The sequence below is a fragment of the Ornithorhynchus anatinus genome, chromosome 2 (genome assembly GCF_004115215.2).
Source record: "Ornithorhynchus anatinus isolate Pmale09 chromosome 2, mOrnAna1.pri.v4, whole genome shotgun sequence".
In the NCBI taxonomy this organism is placed as follows: Eukaryota; Metazoa; Chordata; class Mammalia; order Monotremata; family Ornithorhynchidae; genus Ornithorhynchus; species Ornithorhynchus anatinus.
The window spans coordinates 129,129,431-129,155,234 of NC_041729.1; the positions used below are offsets into that span (position 1 = coordinate 129,129,431).

Genomic DNA, 25,804 nt, shown 5'->3' on the forward strand with positions numbered 1-25,804 from the left:
TTTCAATTCTCTTTTCTATCCAATATGAAAGCACTGATGCCTCTGCTAATCCTTTTATAAATTTGCTAAGTGCTCTCCAGATTACAATATCAGAGTGGCTGTTTTGTTAATTAAACTGTAACAGGCATACTGAAAAGTAGGGTAATGTTCAAGATAGTAAGAATAGGTGCCAATTTAAGTTCCAAATATAAGTATAGTTCATGAATACTGTGCATGTGATGCCCTCTCAGACTCAAAGTACTTTTAAAAGAATGGATAATTAATAGTTCCAAGATGTGCCATGATATAGAATCATTCCAACACATCAAATTGTAGCAGAAGTCACCCACAGGTAAACATTTTCACCTCTCTTCGGTCATAATGTGAAAATGTGTATTCAATTCATATTAGTACATTTTATCCTTACAGATCCCTGCTGTCCCCGCTTATATTCTCGCTTAATCTCCTGTTGCTACTATTTGTAAATAATTTATCTCTGCCTCCCCACATTAGATTATAAACTCCTTGAGGTCATGGACAGTTTCCAAGGCTATTGCTATAGTCCCCCCAAGCCCTGAATACAGGACTCAGCTCAAGAAGGCACTCAATCAATATTTGTAATTGATTGATTGATCTTTTGAAACAAAGAATTGATGTTTAACATGTGGTCTAGTCACAAATGACTTGGTGTCATTTGGGAATTTTGCCCTAGTAGGCCATGCCTATGTAGTGCTTTATTAAATCTCTAACAACAGAGGCAAATCTTTAAGTTGTTAAAGTAGTTAATATTTTTTCAGGAGGCTGGGTGGGAGGCCTTGAAAACCACTGTTAGGCTTTGGAGAGAAGCATTTATAAAGTTAAAAAAACTTTCTATGTTTAATCTGTTAAACAGTAACATATTTCTTATGAATCAGTGATACTGTAATTGAACTGCAGACAGTTTTAGAGCAAGCTTTACTCTGGCTTTTTCACCCTACGATTTGAAATCTGCTCACAGTACTGCCAGCTTAACCAAAAAGGATTAACTCTCATATCCAACTGAGAACACAGATAATTCTCAGTAATTGGTAAAAAATGAAGATGAATGGGGCTGAGAGATAAGGAGCAATTAGCTCATCAGCAGTTACAGCTGTGCACTCAATCCGGCTCCATCTCTTGAGTCTCGGCCCCTTTTAAAGAACCTAAGCAGAAAAAGCCTAGGACACCCTTCCCCAAAAAAATTGCTATACCTGCCCATCATTCTACTGCTCTTTCATTTTATTGCCTTGCTATACAAAGACACCTGTCATAGCATGCTATGTAAATTACTACCTCTCCTAGGACCTGTGCCTAAAGCCAATCTTCTTTTTAAACTTTTTTTTAAAGCAGAAACCAAATGACTACTGTAGACACTCTTAAATTCCCTGTCAATCGTTTCATTATAGCAGCATCATCTGTTTGAAAATATAAGCAATTCCCTCATCTAATTATAGGGAGGATTTGAGGTTCATTAACATTGTCAAGACTGAGAATTCGATGAACAACTTGCAAAGACGTGGCCTGTGTTTTTGGTTTTCTTTTATTTGCTTTTTCAAGGTCTCTGGGACATTTTTCCCCCCCAAACCATAAAGGTAATTCTTTCCATTCAGACACGTGCATTTGGAGAGAGGATATGACTAGTTGGAACTGTTCTAATGTAACAGAGGAGAAAGGGGTAGGGAAAAGGTCAATTGGGCGAGATAATTTTATCTTCCCAGCTGTCTAACTATTTTGGAGAAGGGACAGGGCAGTGTAAAGGAGAGCAACTGTTAATGTTAAACTGTGGTTCACAGACACTGTTAGGACTCTCCAGTTTAACAGTTCCTAGTTAGTATAGATGAATAGTAACCTTTAAACTTTGAGTCCTCTGAACTTTCCACATATTTTTTAATTGTTTATAGATCACCGTATGAACAAAATGTCTGTTTCCAAATGGTTTAAAAAGAGAAAATGCCAAGGTCTTTATGATTGCTTCACTTCCTTAAAGAAATAATAGCAGTTTGGGAGGTATGAATGTAGTTTAAACAATGAGATTTTCTTGAGACATCTGTTTTGAGATCACACTTTGAATAGATATGAACTCATTTCCTACTAAGCAAGCAATTTACTATTGTTGATGGCTGTTTACCAGTTCTATGAGTCAGATCTTAGGTAGTGGCAGAGGTCCTCTCAAATCCTCAGAGTATTCTTTAATTTGTGTACATGGTATTTTTATTTATAGAATTTTAACAGAAGGAACCCTAGTCTTTTTCTTGTTTCTTGGTAATCATCTACAAAAGTATGCAAACAGGAATTATGTTTAAAGTCTTTGGCTCTAAGAGCATTTTCCTTTGGCTGCCACTGGTTAATGGCATAAAATATTAGTTCAGCAAATATATAAATGTCAGGAAAACAACTAAGGGACTCTTACTGTATCAGTACATTTGCAATATGAGAATTACACCTGAAATTCAATTTTCTTGTATAAAATACAAAATAAAAAACTCAAGATTAATCCTAATTTCTATACAGCGTGAATGACTTGTGAAATATGGAAAGTTGCCCACGGTAAAACACATTTCAAAAGTTTGACCTTGGATGTTATTGTTTTTAAATTACACATTTATAAGACCACAGTTTGGAAAGCAGTTGATTTCTAAATTCAGCTTATGAAGAGAGTCTTTAAAACAACAAAAAAGAGTAATTTATCTGGCCAGCTTGCTGTGGATAGTATTGCCACTAAAAGTAATCCAGGACATTTTTCCTTCTTATCTGCAATGTAGCTTATATCAGCCAACCTGTCACAAGACAGTACTTGATATAAACAAGAGATTGCAAAGACATCTCAGTAATCAATATTAGGATGGCTACAGTATGGAGGCCCCAACCAGTGCATATCATTTGTCTCAGCATCTATTTCTATGACCAAATGAAGCATTAATTCAAATCATAAATCTATGGTGATTTAAATCTGGGAATGAGCACCTGCCTGCTTTAATGATTTATTTTGTACATTTCAGTAAGCAGGAGATTTGTCCATATGAACTGACAGGTCACCTTCAGATGCCAGGAGCAGACTGTTTATCACCACGCAGACTAGCATCTCATCTTAGCAAGTAAATATTAAACTAAAAGAATCCAATTGATTGTGGATGGGGGAGAAAGGCGTCAACGGCCATATATTTTACTCAGTGTGCTAAAGTCTTGCTTTGATCTATCTACGGTTCTTTCTTTTCCTTTTTTCTAAGTGATCATTCTGTTGCAGTATGTGAACTCAAGGTTATTATGTAAAATTGGGACTGTAGAATAATTATTTATTTGTATTATGGGTTTTGTTTAACTCTTCTTATTTTCTGGCTGACCTTTGAAGGAAAAAGTTAAAACACTGGAATTAGCCTGCAACTAAATGCTATTCAGTAATAGAAAATATACAGAGTGACTAATGAAAGTGTATATAGAGCTAGGAATCTCTAAATGAAGGCCAGAGAGTTGATAGGGGTAACTCTCAGAGCTAACAATACTCCAGGACCAGGGAACCTGAGCTCAGAGTTGGAACAGGATAGCCATCAGGGCCTGGCAGGTAGGACATAGCTGCCAATGCATTTTCAGTCTAACCTACAAAGTATTGGAGATGGCATTGATGATTCTTAGGCTTCTGTTTGCTCATTATGGTGCCCTGCATTAAGGAAGCACTAGGTAAGTGTTATTGACTAACCGATTGTTGATGGACTGAACCAACATCCCCTCCAATTAAAACATCTGTGCCTATTCTTCAAATAATGGACATTTCAACCTATTTGAAAAGCCACCTCTTCGTCCAGAACCAGTGGTCATTTAGAAGGGTAACAATCAAAAGCTTATGTTGTTTATTCCGGGGAAGGCAGTACTGGAGACCCAATTATTAAGGGGACTAAACAATTACCAAACCCTCTGATTATAATTGGTATTACTATAAAGAAATTGCATTGTGCATTCATCTTTTCTCCCCATGCATATTCACTAGCATTATATATGATTAATTACACATTATATATTATGTATTTTGAGCATTACTGCAATGTTCCATGAATATTAAAAACCATCCAAAGCTCAAAATGGACATGAAACATTACAGTGGACAATTACTAGAAATTATTTAAGTATAACTGAGTTCTTCAACTTGTCAAATTTAGGTAAAATAATTTTTAATCTGCATTAACTTTCTGTCTGGCACAAAACCTAAACAGGAATTTTCAATCCATGGCAACTGACATATCCTGATTTTTTAAAAACCCACTAGTTTCTTGTTCAGGTACCTCACCTAAATTTGAGCAACAAATGATATATTGCTGAGGGTTTACATACTTTCAGAATCGTGATGGCTACATAGCTACCATATCAGGAAATTGGTAGTGGGTTTTTTTATTGTTTTGGTTGTGGTTCTTGTTTGGGTTGTTTATGTTCAGCCCAGCTTCTGGGAAGGAGTCTCCAGCACTGAAAATGCAAGGCATAATTTAAAGGGAATTATAAAATTATCACATGAAAGAAGTAGAGGAAAGCTCAAAGCCAACTTTTGAATGGGGAGTCACCATTGGCAGAATTTGCTGTGACATGTAGCTTTACAAACCTCCCTATTAACAGGGTTGAAAACAAAACATTTGGGAGTGTCATTTGATTTCTACACCAACAGGAATTGTTTTACCAGTGAATTAAATGAGTGGGTAAAAAGGACATTCAAAAAGTGATCATGTTAATAGTTAATAGTTGAAGCAGCATGGCATATTAGATAGAGCATGGTTCAGTGACTCAGAAGGTCATGAGTTCTAATCCCAGCTCTGCCATTCTTCTGCTGTGACCTTGGGCAAGTCATTTCACTTCTCTGGGAATCAGTTCCCTCATCTGTAAAATGGGAAATGAGACTGGGAACCCCACTTGGGACAAGGACTAAGCCCAACCGTATTTGCTTGTATCCACCCCAGTGCTTAGTACAGTGCCTGGTACACAGTAAGTGCTTAACAAATACCACAATTATTACTATTCAACTCTTCACAGCTTTCAGATGTTTATTCAACATACGTGAATAAGGTCCATTATGAAATAATCTATATGAAAAAGGTCAACATATATATAAAAAAGAGTTAGTGGGCAGGTTTTTAAAAAGTACATGAATATCTCAATTAAGAAAATGGACAATAAATGTAATTCAATTATCTAAAATCTGGAAGAAGAAAATAATTTTCAAACAACTTCTAGGTGTTTGGCTGAAAATTCTTGCTTCTAGTTGATTTTAATCATATATAACAGTAATAAATCTGCTTAATTATCTTCGGTCCACCTTTCATTGATACTTTAAATCATAGGTATATGTATATGAACCATTTTAACTTTATGCATTCAAAAATTAAAGTATTCCCTATATGGGATCTATTTGATGATGCAACATTCAGAATGTTACTTTCAGCATCTTAACACAAACATTCACAAAAATCACAACTTTTCATTATAACCCCGATTAGACTGTAAGCCCATCAAACGGCAGGGACTGTATCTGTTGCCGACTTGTTCATCCCAAGCGCTTAGTACAGTGCTCTGCACATAGTAAGTGCTCAATAAATACTATTGAATGAATGAACTGGTCCCAAACAGTTACCCATTCCAATGATCAAGCCCACACCACCTTGACTGTCCATTAAATCAATGTGATCACTGTTGGCATTATAAAGCACCATGAATTTTATAAAAATGACATTAATGGTATTGTCAAGTCCAAGTTTCATTTTTTTTAAATTAACAAATCACTGACCTATTAAGGCATAATAGTCCTAAATGATGCACACATGCATCCACAGTCTGAGTACCCTGAAACTTTACACTAAGCAAAATGTTTTAGGCATACATTATTAATATATTTTTCTTCAAATCAATTAAATATTGTAGACTTACAGAAACAATTCTAATGTAAAATAAATATAGTTGTATTTAGCATTGATATAATATATTGAAATGTAAAATGAGGGATAAGACTAATGTCTGACTTTCCTTGTAAAGTGCCCATACAAGAATGAGGCAGGTATGAGGATTTGATGAATGGTGTGTGGTGGGCTGAGGTCAAGCCTAGGATGCCCTGCAACCCAGGCAAATGCTGCTCAATTGGCTGTCACTTCAGATGATGACTGAAGGAGCTCTGAACTTAACTACCAGGGACACAAAGCCCCAAAAAGACTTCATAAAATGGCAGTGCTCATGCACCTCATTGGAAGGTCAGAGTGGCCCTGGCACTGGTCTATTACCACCTCTTAGTCTCTTCCACTCCCTTTAACACAGCATGTGCATGGTGACCATTTTTAATTTAATAATTATAATAATCATGATAATAATAGCTTTATTTATTAAGTGCTTACTATGTGCCAACCGCTGGACTAAGTACATCAATCAGGTTGATGGGGCTCATTGTCAAAGGAGGGGAGACAATGGGTATCTCATCCTCTCTTTAAAGATGAGTAAACTGAAGCCCAGAGACTTGTCCAAGGTTACTGAGCCAATTAGTGGCAGAGCAGGATTAGAACCCAGGTCCACTGACACCAAGACCATGTTCCTTTCACCACACACGCCTTCCCGAAGGAGAGGGCAGCTGACAGAGTTGTGTTCAGGTAAGTGGGAGACAGACTGGGGCTTCTGGCTTGGAGCTCATCTCCAGCCCCCAGGAACTGCTCCAGTTGTTGTACCCTGCCTGACTCCATCACTCTAATTGTGCTCCTCTCATTTTCTTCCAACTGAGAACAGAGGGGAACCAAGTAGCTGCTGGATGATTTTTCAAGGGGACCCTGCCCATTAAGTTGCTAAGCCCTGACAGATGTCTACCTTGGTGCTGGTATACTTTGTTTCCCTGTCTCCCTTCCTGACCCCAAGTGCTGATAAAATTCATTGGAACTGGGAGGTTCTGGATGTGTAGAGAATAGGGGCTGGTGATGCCTTGGCAGCTAAATTGCTAAAATATTCTTTCTCACTCACACCATCATCAATCTACAATCAATCAATCAATCATATTTACTGAGTGCTAATTATGTGGTGAGCACTGTACTATGTGCTTGGGAGAGTACAATACACTGAGTTGGTTGATATGTTCCCTGCCAGCAACTAGCTTACAGGTTTGATGGGGAGACAGAAATTAATATAAATAAACAAATAAGTGATTCACGCAAGTCTAGCTCAGTCCCATCTCATATCCACAGCCCAGTTCAAAATGGGGTTTCTATGGGCACTCAAGTTATGATTTTGGCTTTTTTACTTTACCAGAGTTGGGTTTGGATTCTTGCTTCCTTACCAAGTCACACATTACTCACACTCCTAATCTGTCACTCTGGCCAGGGTCGGGTTCCTTGTAGCAGGGTAGTTACATCAGCAGTTGGCAAAATGCTGGGATTGTAGGATATTCCCAGTTATGAGCCTATCCCTTTTGTCTCAGCGTGACTCCACTGACAATGAGCGAGAGACAGGAAATCTCACCTTTCCGGTGACAGATAGAGGAAGGACTTTTAGAAATAGCTTTTTCACCAGCTCCTGGGAGAGTTTATGTGGCTTTGGGTGTAATTCATAATATTTGAGGATGATAACCCAAATAATGCCAATTAGAAGGTAAGCTCTTTGTGAGCAGAAAATGCATGCTTTATATCTGTTGCACTCAGTAGGATCTGAGACATACCATTTATTGATTGACCATGAATATAATGATGATGATGAAATAAAACTACTCATTTTCAAATAAAATTGGTCTTTGAAAACCTAAACCTTCTCAGCTATGAGTCTACACCAACTATAAAAAGGCAACTTCCTCTCTGACAGTGACCGGGCCTCATCCAGACTATTACATTAGTCTCCTCATTCATCTCCCAATCTTCGATCTATATTCCCACTGCTGCCCAGCCCATCTTCCTAAAGCATCATTCGATCCACAGCTTTCCTTTCCTCCAAACCTTCCAATGGCTTCCTGAGGTTCTTCACATTAAACAAGAAGTCCTCACAATCAGCTACAAGGTTCTCACACTATATGATTTCATCCTACCTATCTGCCATCTTCATCAACTTTTAACGATCTTCAACAGACAATTACTCTCCCCACCTTCAAAATGTTATTAAAGACACATCTTCTCTAAGAGGCCTTCCCTAAGCCCTCATTTCCTTTTCTCCAACTCCCTTATGCATCACCCTGTCTTCATTCATTCAGTCATATTTATTGAGCACTTACTGGGTGCAGAGCACTATACTAAGCACCTGGAGTGTACAATTCAGCAACAGATAGAGACAATCCCTGCTCGACCTGTTCCCTTTACTCACCACCCCCTCTCTCCCAGCTCCACAGCACTTATATTAACAAATCTGTAATTTATTTATTTATATTAATGTCATAATACAGTGAAATTATTAGTTGAAAATCAATGTCCTTCTGAGACCTGTTATCTGCCTGAATATCAAATCTCAGATGGGAAATCCACGGAGAAGGGCAGGCCAAGTTCCTTGTCATTCTTCTGTGGGACTGCAAGGGGCACAATCTTCTCTTTCAGGTGATGGTGGGAGAGTGGTAGAAAACTTTGTCTCTGGACTGTCCCCAATAATTTGGATTGTCTAGCATTACTGCTGTATTTCCCACACACCTTTTCCTCTCCTCTTTCCCGGAAATTTTCCTCTCTTACTGTCAACCTTCTCCATATTCTCTTTACAGGCCAAGCTACCAATGCTCTCCCTGATTAACCTTCATTAACTCTCCTTTAACCTGATCCTGCAGGCACTGTTTAATTTCTTTCTTCCTACTACACTGGAAGTTTTACTTTCATTACTACCAGAACAGGTAGGTTCTTTATTTCATAACTTCTTGATATTTTAATAAAAGTAATTAATTAGGGATACATATTTTAAGAAAATATATTTGTCTGGGAACTTGTCTTTGAAATGCACACATTTTTCTGTACACATTTATACTTTCAATTTCACTTTATTTCTAATTAAATGAAACAAGGAATTTTTTTTCTGTCAATAATGAATCAATCCTATTTATTAAGTGCTTGCTGTGTGCAGAGTACTGTACAAAGAGTTTGGGATATTTTGATATAGCAAAGTCTATGGTATTTCAACTGCCAAGGAGTGTAAGAAAAGGCACTAGAGAGTACAAATAACAGAGTTGGTATACAGAGTCTATGATATTTCACCTGCCAAGCAATGTAAAAAAAAAAACAACTTTATCCACCTTCTCTTCAACCCCATATTCAGTCTGTCACCAAATCCTGTTGATTAGTCCTTTTTGTATGACACTTCTAAAATCTCTCCTTTCTTGCTAAGTGGCCTCCTTGGTGACCACCAGGATTTTCCTCTCTCCAGTTCATATTTCACTCTGTTGCCTAGATCATTATCTGAAACATCACTCGCCCACAGGTTCCCATGTTCCAAATAACTCCAATATTACTATCTGCATCAAGTTGGACTCCCCTCAATCATTTACTGTAAGGATTCTTTTCATACTGCTCATCCACTCTCTTCTGCATGGCTGAGTGGAAAGAGCATGGACTGGGGAGGCAGAGATCATGGGTTCTAATGGTGGGTCCACCACTTATCTGCTCTGTGACATTGGATAAGTCACTTCACTTCTCTGTGCCTCAGTTACCTCATCTGTAAAATGGGGTTTAAAAGTGTGATTCCCATGTGGGACAACCTGATTACCCTGTATCTACCCTGGCACTTAGAACAGTGCTTGATACATAGGAAGCACTTAACAAATACCAAAATTACTATTATTATTATTATTGTTATTATTCTCTGGGTCTCAGTTACTTCATCTGGAAAATGGGAGTTGAGACTGTGAGCCCCAGAGCTTAGAACAGTGCTTGGAACATACATAGTAAGTGCTAAACAAATACCATTATTATTATTATTATTAGCTGTGTGACTGTGGGCAAGTCACTCAACTTCTCTGTGCCTCAGTTACCTCATCTGTAAAATGGGGATTAAGACTGTGAACCTCTCATGGGACAACCTGATTACCCTGTATCTACTCTAGCCCTTAGAACAATGCTCTGCACATAGTAAGCGCTTAACAAATACCAACATTATTATTATTATTATTATTCTGCCTTACACCACAGCCTCATTCTTTTTAAATTCATGTCCTTACAGTTCCAACCTCTTGCCTACATCTTCCTTTCTAACTGGAACTGCACTGCTAACTTTATATCAAATGGGTATACAATTCTTCCTACCTTCAAAGTCTTTCAGATATCACATCTTTTCCAGACAAGTTTCCCTTATTAATTTCTAACCTTCCTAATTTATGTCTAAAAACCAGCATCAGCACTTTCAAGTTTCCCAAACACTTTTAAACTTGCAACCTTCCATAACACTTTTGTACATAAATTGTATATACTTTATATAGAATACACTACTCTTCCTATATGTAATTTACTTTAATGACCATCTCCCAAGCTAGATTGTAATCTTCCTGATGGTCTTATAATTCTACTGTACTCTTGCAAGTGTTCAGTTAGAATACCCTGCATTTATGGCAGGCAAGTGCTCAATAAATACTATCGAACAATTGTATAAAAATGAATGGACTGTCATAAACAGTCCTTATTCCTTTATTTAAGCAATCTGAATTCAGGATCTTGAGATTTATATATGGTTCCTTAATTTTTTTTTGTTAAGTTTTTCTGTGAGCATGGATTACACATGATAAAACAGTGTCCAGCCAATGTTTGAGGCACAAAAAGGGAGATTTTTCTATGTTCGCACAATGATGAGTAAATATTTCTTCAACCAAAAGGTTAATCTAGTGTTTAAAGTGTATTCAGCAAGACAAAATGGTCAGACAATAAACACTCTGCTTTGTGGGTCAGGCTTTTGTTGTGAAAATAGTAATAGTAAAACATTCCACCTCTCACCAGTTTAAATAAATAAACACACTTTTAAAATGATATTATGAAAGAAAAATTGGTAATGTTTGTGAGGCCATCATTTACCGGCTTTATAAGTTTTCTTTTATCAGGAGAATAAAATGAAAGTGTATAATGTTTTGCTCTCAAGAAATGCCGCTGTAGTGAATTACCTGGAGTCGATATCCAGTATGTTGAAAAAGAGACATGGTTAAATTTTTCTTTGACACTTTCATCTGTCATCATACTGTACTTTGAAAAATGAATTCTGAGCGATCAAATTGCTTTCTTTCATGGAAAATATTAACCGGTGCCTTCAATAAACTGCAGAGGAAAGAATGCTATCATAATGGTAAAAATAATGATAAAACTAGTTGTTGTCACAAAAACAACACGGTGACTTCTAAATGTGCTAAGGATTTCTCAGACTGAGACTATACATATGGTCAGTCGAGATTTTTCGCAATACAATAAAATGACTCAGTTAATCAAAATTATTGAGGAGCAGAAATTTGAAGAATATTCTTCAAACTTACCAACACTTGAATTCATATCTCCATTTTCAGAATCTGCCCCATGCTGGTTATTACTGGCATGATAGTTGGTCATAGCTTCTAATTTGATTTTTTTCACCTTCATTGCTTCTGCTATGGCTGCATTGGTAGCAGCTGCAGCTGCAGCTGCTGCGGCTGTCAGACCTATAGAAAAAGAAGTGAAGTGTAATAGAAATTAAACTACAATTCTTTATGAATTAGTTCAAGGTTTTAAAAAAGTCATTGTTCCCATTAACATTCACTTTGAAATGAAAAAGAATCAAACATTTCCATCTTTAACAATTTTTTTTTTTTGAGGCTTACTTCTTCCTCCCTACTTCCCTTCCCTTCACTTTCTACAATAATAAATACTATTACTACTAATGCTACTTGTACCTTAGCCTTCAATCTCTCAGCCAGAGAAGTCAACTGAGTCACTAAATGAACTGACTGTATCAGATAATCAGAAAGTACTTCTAATTCACACATTTCACTGTGTCTTTGTGTTTTCACACTAAAGTTATTTTCCACTCTTCCTCCAACTAAAAAGCTGACTCATGGAAACCACAAAGTTAACTCATGCCTAAGAAAACTGAGAAGCAGAAGCAGTGTGTCCTAATGGAAAGGCCATAGGTCTGGAAGTCAGACGTCCTGGGTTCTAACTGCAGCACCATGATTTGTCTGCTGTGTGAAACAGGGAAAGTCACTTCTCTGTGCCTCAGTTTCCTCACCTGTGAAATGGAGGTCCAATGCCTACTTAGTAAGTGAAGCTGGGGTGGAACAGGAACTGGGTCTGGATCCAACTCTCGAATTTACTACAGTGCTTGGCATTTGTAAGCACTTAAAAAATACCACAGCTATTATTAAAAGAATTCCTGATATACTTTCTCTCTCTCTGACCCGTTTCTTTTCTCTCTCACACTCCCTCTTTCCCTTGTTTTATGTCTCTCTCTCCCTCGCTCTATCTCTCCTTCTGGTTCTCTCCCTCTCTCTCAATTTCCCTTTCTCTCTTGCTAACATCTCTCTTTATCGCTCTCCAATTTTGTGTCTTTTCTGACACAGTTATTATTAATATAAATGGTCAAGAGACTCAAAGTATCTAGGAAGTAACCAGTAAAATATGAGTAATAATAATTACGGTATTTATTAAGCACTTGCTATCTGACAAGCACTGTACTAAGCACTGGGGTAGACACAAGATCATCAAGTCACACAAGATGGCGCTCACAGTCTAAGTAAGAATAAGAATAAGCATTGAATATTCATTTTCCAGATGAAGGAACTGAGGCCCAAAGAAGTGGAGTGACTTGCCCAAGGTCACAAAGCAGGTACATGGAAAAGCTGGGATTAAAACCCAGGTGCTCTGACTCATAGAGCCACGCTTTTTCCACTCAGCCAAGGTGCTTCTATAATAAGATAAGTTACCCTCATATCCACACACACTTTACCCCAATTATGTTTCCTCCTCCCCAAAAAAGCAAAAACCCTCTACCAAGAACTTAGTACAGTGTTCTGTTCACAGTAAGTACTCAGGGAATATGATTGATTAATTGGTTAAATTAAGAATTATACTATACCTGACTCCAGAAAAATAGCAAGAGGTCATTTAACCTAATGCAAAAATGTACCAGTGACTCAAGTCCATGTGGGATAAAATATGAATCAAATATTGTTTATAATATTTTTCAAGAAAGACACACTCTCTTGTATAAGATTATAGAAATGGTGTTTAGTGTCATTCCTAAATTAAAGGAATAATGTAGTTAAACATTAAGAGTCCCTAAATTGGGTTTATATTTGTTTAAAAGTAGGTTTGCATCCTGAAAGACTTTTTAACTGTATAAATGTAATTAATAAAATCTGGTTTAAAGTCTGTGAAAGGGATTTAGAAAGTAATGGTGCTCTATTGAATGTTGTACCTAGGAGACAAGGTCGTGCCTTGCAACTTTAGGTAATTGGTTGTGGCTGTTGTAACTGTTGGACTCTGAACATCCCTCCCAGGAGCATGAAGCAGCTTTTCAGTCACCAATATTCTGTAGCTCCTATGGTATTTAAACTTGCCCTTGCCTTTTTATGCTTTATTTTCTTATTATTAGTTTACCCTATCCTGCATGTCTATTGCAACCTTCCCCATTCTGTACTGTTTTTCTTTGATGGTGAGTAACCTGAATGTATAATTCCCAGCATAATTCCCATTCTAGCACAACTGGGGCAGTGTGGTGGCAGTTTGAATGGAGAGGGAGAAGACAATTCTGAGATGTTTATGAAGAAAGTAGCAATGGGATTTGGCGACTGACTCAATATTTGTGGTAAAAGGAAGAGGAGAATAAAGAAAAATGCGAAGGTTTGAGGGACTGATAAATGGGAGGAGGTGGCGTCGTCAACAGTCATGTGAAAGTAAGGATAATTTGTGAGGGAAATTGAGAAATTCAACCCAAGTACTTATCATAATCCAATTCGACTATATCATCAGCCTTCTCACAAACTTACTTTGCCCTTAGTCGCTTCCCTCTCCAGTCCATACTTCACTCGGCTACTCGGACAAGTTTTCTTATACAATGATTTGAGTACATCTCTCCACTCTGAAAAATTCCACTGGCTTCACATTCGTCTCCAAATCAAGTTAAAACTCATTGACTTTATGGCACTCCTTTCATGAATGTTTGAGTACCCTATTGGAGACTGACTGATCTTAAACCATATAGACCATTAGTTCTGACCCAATATTACATTCCTAATGTTTTTATTTTTGGTCTACAAGAAATAAAAAAACAATCCAACTGCTATTACTGTGATTCCTGAATGAATACTGTCAAATGTATCACTCTATTTTGTTTGTTTGGATTTTAAAAACTATATTTTTTACTCTTTTATTCCAGTTTTATTTGAAAAACTGGCAGTTTGGGATTCATTGTAGTTACTAAAAAACCTAGTGTCCCAAATCTAGGATATGTCTTAAACAATGGATTCTAATCTTCATTTTATAGCTGTCTATGGTCTGCATGTTATATTTTTCATAGAAGAAACATCAAAAGAATTCTTATTTTGCCAATTCACATGCTAAAATTTTAAAATTTATGAAATAATTCTTTTTTTTTCAAATCTATTTAGGATCTATGTTCTATTTCACTGACTTGGAGGTTTTGAGACTGTACCAATTTATTCCCGAAAAACATAGGCTTGGCTAATCCCTTAATCTGATAGTTTGCATTCTATTTAGCAACAGTCTGTCTTGATTTGCTTTTGAAATTCCAGTATTATTCAGTTTTGCAGGAAAGCACGGAATTATTTTGTTTTAGTTCTCTATGTGTGTGCGAGTGTTATGGTGTCTGAGTATATTACTGTATTTCTACCTGTGTTTCTGTGTGGGTATGTGTGTTGATGTTCTGGTGTATGTATTAGGGCTATGAGTGTGGAATTAAACAGCCCTGTGTCTATGTGAGAGAGGGACAGGATAAGAAGTGAGATGTATTTATGGTCATGATATTTGGAAGAGGTTGGGGAGACCTATATGTGAATGGGACATAAAATGTTTATGGAAGTGGCATCACCTTTTTGAGGGAGTTTGGGTTTTGACGAGTACAGTAATTTATATGATGTATAGTTTACAAATCCCTCAAATACCCATTCCCTTTATCGTTCACTGTTCTCACCCATAATCTGGAGATTTTGCTCTATACTGGAATTCTAAAATCAGGACAAACCACCTTTATAATTTCCATTGACAAATCTGCTATGGCCCATCAAAACAAGGAGATAATAAATATTGCAACTTATGATGACGATGATGGTATTTATTAAGCACTTACTGTGTGCCAGGCACTGTACTGCAAGCTGGGGTGCATACAAGCAAATAAAGTTGGTCACAGTCCCTGTCCCACCTGAGGCTCACAGTCTCAATCCCCATTTTACAGAAGAGGTAACTGAGGCACAGAGAAGTGAAGTGACTTGCCCAAGGTCACACAGCAGACAAGAGATGGACCCAGAATTAGAACCCGTGACCCTCTGAATCCCAGGCCTCTTCTCTATCCATTACGCTATTGCCCCTTCAACTTATATATGACCACAAATGAAAAGAAAATTTTGAATTTCTTACTGTTTGAGGCACACCTTTATTGTATGTGTTTTTTTCTCACTAATTGCAAATGTCAATCTTTGCTTTGAGTACCCCAAGTGAATTCTCAGCATTTGCTTTATTTAATACATTTCTATTTAGCACTTCTTAAACTATATACCTCCAAATGATAAAGATAAATAAAAATGTTAAAGACAAAGACATTTTTGAACATTCATTTCCTTTGATGTTATGCATACATAGTATTTTGTGGATTTTTTGAAGAAAAATGTCAAAATACTCAGTAGATTATATTCTACGGTACTTATCATTAATATTCTGAAATTGATAAGCTGTTTATGTCTGGCATTCTTCCTGCTGATTATTCAGTGAGACAGGCAGCTTTATAAATATCTCATCACTCCACTGTCACACAAATTTCATCGACAGTGCTCATGCACAGCTATTAGCAATATGAATCTAACCATTACAAGAAGGAGGAAAATCGAACATGTGGCATTAATACGCAGTCCTGGTTCCTAACCATCTGATAGGCAGATGGCATAAAGCAGAATCTCCAGCTGAAATGAAGGGGCACATCATTTAAAACCTTGTTTGCATTCTAACTGATATCAGTGCCATATTGATATACATGATACATCATGGCAGTATTTGAACAATCTAGTTTGTTTCAGTCATAAATGTTTACAGCCTTGTTTTTTATCTTCAGGAGCATGTTCAGAAGAGTGTATTTTTAATTTATGAAACCTATTGTTTACTTCTGTTGAACCAGAAGATTAGTGAGAAGCAAGAATATTAAATTACCTCAACCACAGCAATATAACTCAGACAGATGAATAAAGTATGTTTTTTTCAATAAATGATGTTAGTAAAGGAATTAAAAAATTAGCCTAGACATTTCATGCATTAAATACATTTATTCATTTAAACCTTCTAGCTTTTTTCCTGATTTTCTTCCCAAGTGGCCTACTTAGAAGTTTAAGGCTTTACATGGTTATTCATTTGCTGTTCTCACTGAGTGCAATTAATCTTGTCCAGCAATTTAATTCAGAAAGCCAAACTTCAAAAAATAAAGTTCAATTCAACAATCACTGCTCTGAAGTAATCTTTCCTCTGCTGACAGGTCCAATAGACTCATTGCTAAAGTGTGTTCAGTGTGTCTTGTAAGAGCCACATGTGTTTGAATTATAACTCAATTGAACACTTTCCAAGCCTCGATACCAAAAACAACCCACTTACAAAACTCTGACATCTCTTTTCTCTTGCCTTCTATGCTAATTTAAATATCAGGCCTGGGTCATAAATATCCAAGTTTTTTTTACAGATATTATATTAATTAGCAATTTGAATGGCTCTTCTTACATAACTCACAATACTCAAAATGAAAAGAAAATTCTTCAGAACTTTGTTGTGGTTACAAGTAAGTTACTGGAAAGCCAAATGATTAGACTGTCCCTAGAATCAGCAGTGAATAAACTGGAGAAAGACTTGGAAAAAGACAATGACAATAGGATTAAAGTCAAGTACTGCTTCATTAGAAAAAGATCCAGAGGCAAGGTATGTTGGTTGCCATTTTTAAAAATCAGATAGAATATATAGTGCTGGATAGGTTAGAACATGGAATGAACCAATCACGAGATTCCCTGGGTAATGTCTGAAGACAGAAATCCAAGAGCAAAGATGGAGAACTGAACAGTGATTTGTTGGGCTGATGATGTTACTAGAGGTCCTGCAATAAGCCATGGTAATTTGATATCCAATCCACCACTGAGAAGGTCTTGGTCAGTCCAGGCAGCTGTGAGGAAAATGCTGCCCAACCTTTCCTCCTGTTTCTCCTATTTAATGGTGATGTCAACAGCAACAGCAGCTACTAGAACTACTGCCAGCATTTCTATAATGATTCAGCTGGCCCTTCATGGGCAATTTTGGTAACTCTGATGTGACTACGATGGAATATTTATGACTCTCCTAGAAATGTCCATGAATAGCTTTAAGGTGGGCCAGTTTGAGCAGAGCAGCTGCCAGGGCTCCAGTCCATCTGGTAAGTTGTTGAAGGAGCTTTGTCACTGATTTCCACTTACGTTATTTCCACCCATCCTGGGACATCCCACGAGTGGCAGCAAGACCCAGGACCAACCACTTCAGGCAAAGCTCCTACTGTCACAACAATTCTTTCTTAATCATCTAAATCATAAGGCCTGAAAGATTTATAGGCCTGGACATACTTTATTTACATGATTAATATATTTAAATGAATGAATAATACATAGTTATAGTAAATACAAATAAGTGCTTGGGGAAGAACCATAGAAACAAAATATACAGTCCTTGCCCACAAAGAGCTAGCAATCTAATGGGGGAGATGAGTATGCAGAATTATTTTCAAACTTACTTATTTACAAATTTTCAGGAAGAAAAATAACGATTAAATGAGTAGAGAAAATACACCAGAATGAAATACCCGAATAGCACTGCATAAATAAATGTTCAATTGAATATAAATTGTGCTGGACTAAGTCCTTTATTTCCCCTATTTGCTCTTCTTTCTGATTCAATTATCGACTTGGCAGTATACGCCTATTTCCCCTATCTCTAATTTATTTGAAGGTCTGTCTCCCCCTAGAGGATGTAAACTCCTTGAATGCAAAGATCGTATCGACCAACTCTATTATACTGTACTTTCTGAAGTGCTTTGCACAATGTTCTGCACATTCAATAAATACCACTCAAAGTTATCATTGATTGACTGATTGGTTGATCAGCATAGTTGCAGAGGGAGTGGTATAAATCCATAATTGTTAAAGATGGCTGTTGTGTTGATCATATTTGTGGTCTGAGGAAGATTAATTGAGGAGGATTACCTGGAAGAAGTGAGATTTCAGGAGGACTGTGAAATGGGAATTCTTGTCATGGTAGTTTGGTGAGGTTAGAGTGGTTCAGGTTGAACTAAAAGGATGCCATTGGTCGGAAGTGGGAGAGTTGAGAGTAGGGCTTCAGGTAGGAATTGAGTTTGGGAGGTGCAAAGAGGACAAGATGCAGAGTAGTAGTTCGAAGAGAGTAATATGTAGATGGGAATAGCGGAGGGACACCATTAGGGTTAATGGTATGGAATTATTGTTTGATGCTAAAAGGAGATGCACAGCCATTGGAGATTTATGAGGAAGTGCCATATGATCTAATTAACAACACTGAGCATAGATTGAATCAAAAGTGCTATTGACTGACTGAGAACATATTCTGAGTAGAGTACAATATTGAGAAGTTGGGAAGGTAAAATAAGAGTTGGTTGATACTATCCCTGCCCTCAAGGAGTGAAGTGTGGAGATTATGAAGTTGCAGAAATCAGTGGGAAAGCTAATAACCAAACAATTCACCTAAGCACTCTCTATTACAGTTCTTCAACAGGATGGTGGCTGTTTGTGTGGAGAAGAGAAATAGGAAAGAGAATGGATCAGGAAATCATGAGAATTGGTTTCTAGCCAGGGTTCTGCCTGTGGCCTGCTACATGAGTCTCATTCATTCATTCATTCATTCAATAGTATTTTTTGAGCGCTTATTATGTGCAGAGCACTGTACTAAGCGCTTGGAATGAACAAGTCGGCAACAGAGACAGTCCCTGCCGTTTGACGGGCTTACAGTCTAATCGGGGGAGATGGACAGACAAGAACAATGGAAATAAATAGAGTCAAGGTGAAGAACATCTCGTAAAAACAATGGCAACTAAATAGAATCGAGGCGATGTACATTTCATTAACAAAATAAATAGGGTAATAAATATATACAGTTGAGTGGACGAGTACAGTGCTGAGGGGATGGGAAGGGAGAGGGGGAGGAGCAGAGGGAAATGGGGGGAAAAGAGGGTTAAGCTGCGGAGAGGTGAAGGGGGGGTGGTAGAGGGAGTAGAGGGAGAAGAGGAGCTCAGTCTGGGAAGGCCTCTTGGAGGAGGTGAGTTTTAAGTAGGGTTTTGAAGAGGGGAAGAGAATCAGTTTGGCGGAGGTGAGGAGGGAGGACGTTCCAGGACCGCGGGAGGACGTGGCCCAGGGGTCGACGGCGGGATAGGCGAGACCAAGGGACGGTGAGGAGGTGGGCAGCAGAGGAGTCTCAGCAAGACACTCCACCTCTGTAGACTGTAAAGTCATTCTGCGCGGGGAATGTATCTGCAGTTCTGTTGTACTCTCCCAAGTGCTTAGTAAGCACTCAATAAATGACTGATTCATTCATTGTAGGCCTCAGTTACCTCACTGTAAACACTTCATAGGGTATATGGCTGTTGTGAGAAACATTTATTTAAAACTGCTATACAAAAACCAAATTTTTAAATTATTATTAATAATAATTGTGGTATTTGTTAAGTGCTTATTATGTGCCAAGCACTGTATTAAGCACTGCTGTAGATACAAGGTAATTTGATTGGTCACAGTCCCTCTCCCACAAGGGGCTCGCAGTCTTAATCCCCATTTTACAGACAAGGTAACTGAGGTACAAAGAAGTGAACTGATTTGCCCAAGTCACACTGCAAACAAATGGCAGAGCTGGGATTAGAACTCATGTTCTTATGATTCTCAGGCCCATGCTCTGTTGTCTAGGCAACGCTGCTTCCCTATTTATTAATTTTTTTATTACTATTAATTACTATGGTTATCAAAATTATAGAAAGGGATAGATCATGGAAATGGTTTGGAGGAAAAGCAGGATGCATTTCCCCACTCTTCAAAATCCTTAAATCACTGCCCCTCCACCTCCACATGAAACAGAAATACCTCACCATTAATTGGCTTTAAGGAACACAATCAGCCTTTTCCCACCTACCACCCTCTCCCCCTCCCAATACAACTGAGTGGGAACATTTCACTTCTTAAACACCAACCTATTCACTGTGTCTCTATATCATCTTTCTCACTGCTCACCCCTTGCCCATGAGAGTTCTGATCTGGAACTCTCTCCTCCTTCATACCCAACAATCAATCAATTAGTTGTATTTATTGAGCATTTACTGGGTGCAAAACACTATATTAAGCTCTTGGGAAAGTACAGCACAAAAATATAACAGACACATTCCCTGCCCATAACAAGTTTACAGTATTGATGGGAAGAGTTTACAGCCTAGACGGACCTCCACTCTTCCCACTTTCATTGCCCTACTAATATCATAGTCCTTCCAAAAATCTTCCCTGACTAATATCTCATCTGCACTATTTTCTCTCCCTCTCCTACATTACCTATAACTAACCTCTCTTCTCACCACCCTCTCTCCCTTCTATGGCACTTATGCATTACGCCCCTAAGCACTTGATACCCCAGTCCTACCCTCACAGCACATATTCACATATCCTTATACACTCTGTTTCCCAGCTCCTTGAGCTCTAAAATCATGTCTTCTGACTCTTTTTTTTTTTACTCTTCTAAATTTTTAGTATAGTACCCTGAAGGTAGTACAGGCTCAGTAAATACTACTGATCAATCACTTCATTGATGTACAATGAATGGACCAAATATCATTTAATAATCCCTACTATCAACTTTCTTGTCCCAAATAAAAGAACGTAGTGAATTGACCCAATGTCAACCTGATGGCATTATATTTGAGCCCAGCAGATGATTGAAATACTTTCTGATCATTACATGATTTTGGAAAAGGCTGAGCATCATCATTTAATACGCCCCGAATTCATGCTTGCAATAAAATGATTAATCAAAAACAATCATCATGGTGGTATTTGTTAAGCACTTACTATGTGAAGAGCACTGTTCTAAGCACTGGGGTAGACACAAGGGAATCAGGTTGTCCCGCTTGAGGCTCACAGTCTTAATCCCCATTTTCCAGATGAGGTAACTGAGGCACAGAGAAGTGAAGTGACTTGCCCACAGTCACACAGCTGACAAGTGGCAGAGCTGGGATTTGAACCCATGACCTCTAACTCTAAAGCCCGGGCTCTTTCCACTGAACCACGCCAACAATCTTTCCCCTTGTTCCAGAAACTCACAACCTTGATTTTTATCTTTGATTCCTCTCACATTTAGTCACCTATTAAATACTTGCTGTTTGGCGCTACAATATTTCCTGAATCTGTCCCTTCCTCACAGACTTCAATACAGGTTCAAATTATGTTATTTCTGTATTATGCAGTAAGCTCCTTGTGAGTAGGCAACATGTCTAACTCTGATATATCGTACTCTCCCAAGTTCTTAGTACAGTGCTCTGCACAGCAAGTAATCAGTAAATATGATTGACTACATCAATCTTCTTAGTCTTCCTGCCTGCAACATCTTCTCCTACTTCATCTTCTTCTTCTATCTACACTACACTTTGCAACCCAAAGCACAACTAAATAATTCTGTACCCATCACTCCAATCCTTCAAAACTTACAAAGGCTACCCATTCAACTCCTCATTATACAGAAATGTTTGAACAGGCTCTCTGGAAACTCTTTCCTTCATATGTATTTGCTCACTTTACCCATTATACCACAGGTCATGCTCTTCCCATTCTTAACATAGCTGTGAAACTGTGCTGTATTTCAGTTAGACTTTGATTAGCGCTTTGTGTTTTTGAAACTTCCAAGAACTAAAGGTGCTGAGTTGACTTCCTTTTGCAGGACAATATGGGGTGATCTTAGAACCCAGTCGACACAGTTCTCTTGGCAATATGTAAGGAGAAACAAAATATTTTTTCATTTTTCCTGAGCTACTCCCTCTAAACTCTTTGAACTTCTTACCTAATTATAATGAGTATGGTATTTTTAAGCATTTGCTATGTGTCAAGCACTGTTCTAAGCATTGCAATAGAGAAGATAATCATAAAAGACACAGTCCCTGTCCTACATGAGGTTCACAATTTAAGTAGGAGGGAGAACAAGGATTGAAGCTGCATTTTACAGATAAGGAAACAGAGAAGTTAAGTGACTGGCTGAAGTTCACACAGCACTCAATAATAATAATAACATAACTTATTATGTGCCAAGCACTGTTATAAGCACTGGGATAGATGCAAATTAATCAGGTAGGACACAGTCCCAATATCACATGGTTCTCATTTGGAGAATCAAGTTGGTTTAGTGGATGGAGCATGGGCCTGGGAGCCAGAAGGATATGTGTTCTTATTTTGGCTATGCCATGTCTGCTGACTGACCTTGGGAAAGTCACTTAACTTCTCTGGGCCTCAGTTTGCCTCATTTGTAAAATGAGGATTAAGAGTGTGAGCCCCACGTGGGACAGGAACTGTGTCCAACCTGCTTAACTTGTATCTACCCCAGTGCTTAGAACAGTACTTGGCACATTGTAAGCCCAAGAATCATTATTTTTTTAATCCCCAATTTATGGATGAGGTAATTGGGGCCCAATACCCAAGGTCATTCAGCAGACATATGACATAGCCGGGATTAGAACACATGTCCTTCTGACTCCTGACTGTGTAGTAGACAAGTGGCAGAGTTGGGACTAGAATCCAGGTCCTCTGACTCCTAGGCCCATTCTCTTTCCATTAGGCTATGCTGCTCCATGATCCCTGATAGACCAGGGAAATGGGTGTACTGAATATTTTCTGCATTAGAAGTTACTTTCTTTCATACTTTGAACATTATTTCCAATTATAATATTATTTGTTGCCAATTGTGTAATTCAGAGTTTTAGAAGTCTTCAAATGACTCAGTCAGACTCCCATTTGGGATTCTGGCCAAATTCTTCATCTTCTTACTTTTTTGTGGATGCCTGTATTAGTGAAGGATTCATTTTGCTTCTCATTCTGCATACTTTGTCAAGGTGACACCTGTCCCACAATACTTATTAAATCTAAGAATTATCTTTCTGAACCTTGTTCTTAAGTGAAAATCATGAATCTTGATCAATCAAGAATCAAGAAATTCGGAATCTCTAAATCTTTGGGAACATCCTTACCTTCCTCTTCAAATACACCAGAAAAGAGCCATCAATATTTTCAAATCCATCAGGCATTCAGTGGAATTTGTTTACTACTTATTTTGTCCAAAACACTGAACTAAGTGCTTGGGAGATAAACATATAGTTTGTAGACATGAACCCTTCCCTTTAAGAAGCTTACCCAAGTGGAAAAAGGGCACTATTGACATCCATGACAAAAATCTTTTACACTACTAAAAAATATTCATCATTAACCAGAAAATAATATTGTCACTAAATTTGACTGCCTGGCAAAGATATAGAAAGAAGTAGAAAACTAAAATAAAACCTTCAGCTCTTTGTGTGGGATACCAGATAGAAATTATTGACCACATAAGATGGATCAAGAATCATATCATTTGGTCTGTAAAGGTATGCTTACTTTGGACACTGGAAATATCTTTGGCATTATACCGATGCACACTGATAAAGTCTATACCCATTCCTTTATTTATCCAAACATGAGTTATTTACCAGACCTAAATAACTGGTATTATTATTCCTTTATTTATCCAAACATGAGTTATTTACCAGACCTAAATTCCATAAAAGTGTTTATAATTTGCAAACAATTTTATCGATCAGAGAATCGAGCATGGTACTCTGGCTTGACCACTGGATTTGAAATTTACTTCCCATCTTGTGACAAGAAGTCCAGTTGAATGGACACATACCTGAATCAGTCACTGACAATTCAATTCATTTTGTTACAACTACAGGTCCATGGTTTAATACCACACTAATGACTGGGATAGCAGTCTTCAGGTTCGTCTCCCCTATCTTTCACTGAGGGTCTCCAGAAGAAAGTCCTTCCTTGAAGAAGAGTAGGAATGAAGGAATAATGCCTCTAACCCATAGAACTTGAGACAGAACATACCACTGGCTCTCAACCTTCTAAACTGTTGGTAAATCTGGACCTTTGCTTGGTCAAAGCAATTATATGCATAAAACAGGCAAAGAGTGAATTGCAAAGGTTAAACAATATAGTAGTGTAACCAACCACAAAGGTCCAGAAATAACCTGGTTTGAGACATGGGATGGTTGTATATGCATCACAGAACGCATTTTTCATTACTTTAAAAAAAATGAGTGACAGAAACAAAAGGTTGAGTGTAGCTCAATATAAAAAAATAGCTATAGAAAAAGATAATAAAAACATGAATGACAGCACCACTGACATCAATCTTCTATAACATCACCAATCCCTTCACTAAAAAAATTGTGGGACATCATGCTATCTAAATTTCAAAAATAAGTTTATAGTGTAGCATTTCCAGAATTATTTAAAATTTCAAAAGTAATAAACTACATTGTGAAATAAGCTTAATGGTTTTGGGCAGCAAAATGATAAATGTGCCCTTAGCTAAGCTAGCTAATTCTAATGATATAAATAAATTCTGAAGTAATTGCTTCCTTTTTTTCTCTTAAAAAAAGCAATTACTTTTGATTTTTTTAAAGATGGTCTATTTAATCTACTGATGGAAGTGCCATGGTTTACAACCATTTTTCTTCTGAGGTTTTATTAGTGTATTTAAGCCTTTGGAAACAAAAAGCAGGTGGAAGCCAAGAGAAAATTGTCAATAGTATTATATTTCACTTCCTTTATTTGCTTGAAAGTCCATTCCAATAGAAACATTTTATTCATTACAATGTAGAAAAACATTTATATTAGGAAATTTGAATCTTTTCACATGTTCAAACAGAAGACTTTACTTCAACATAATTTTAAATACCAATTGTTCCCCAGCATATTCATCCCAGCAGTAGTAACTTACACTAGCATTTAATAGTAACAAAGCATTTTTGTGAAGGGACCTAAATCACCACAGTGAAATTCTTCTCCTTAAATAATTTAAGCCAATTGAATATGGATCAAAATCAAATTCTTAAAGTCCATTCCAAAACATTATAGATATGCAGGTCTGTTAGTAATTTATACAGCTAACAAATCACAACTGCTTTATGGGCATTTTTTTTCTTGATACTGTCTACTCATTAGTTTACCTCCTGGTGACTTGCAAAGCTATATGCTATTTTTGTTCTCATTTTTAATCTGGCCATTTCATAAGAAAAAAATCACATTTTAGGGAATAACAGAGGTGGATGCCAATAAAAGATTTTTCTATGATTAATTTGTCACTTTGATTTCTATTAGCAATTGCAATATTCAATTCATAAATAAATTCAAAATAAGGAATTTCAAAATAAAGTATCTAAATTTGTGTGTACCTTCACAAATTTATCTTCCTATGAAATGTTTCACTTTCTCCTCAGTTATGGCTAAAGTAAATGAAAAGTCAGATGCAAATTTTTAAAAGATATTTTGCCTTCTAGGAGTATGAATATTCAGAAGCTAAGCTCCTGCATCCAGGTGTACAATATGAAGTACAACTTATTCAAAGTTTAG

General features: G+C 37.3%; 1 protein-coding gene across 1 annotated transcript in view; it reads right to left on the minus strand.

Moving 5' to 3' along the window:
- Nucleotides 1–25,804, minus strand: part of DACH1 (dachshund family transcription factor 1) — a 487,154-nt gene that overhangs the window by 227,974 nt on the left and 233,376 nt on the right. The window contains 1 exon segment of the mRNA XM_029055520.1: nt 11,411–11,572. Coding sequence (XP_028911353.1) covers nt 11,411–11,572 — 162 coding nt within the window.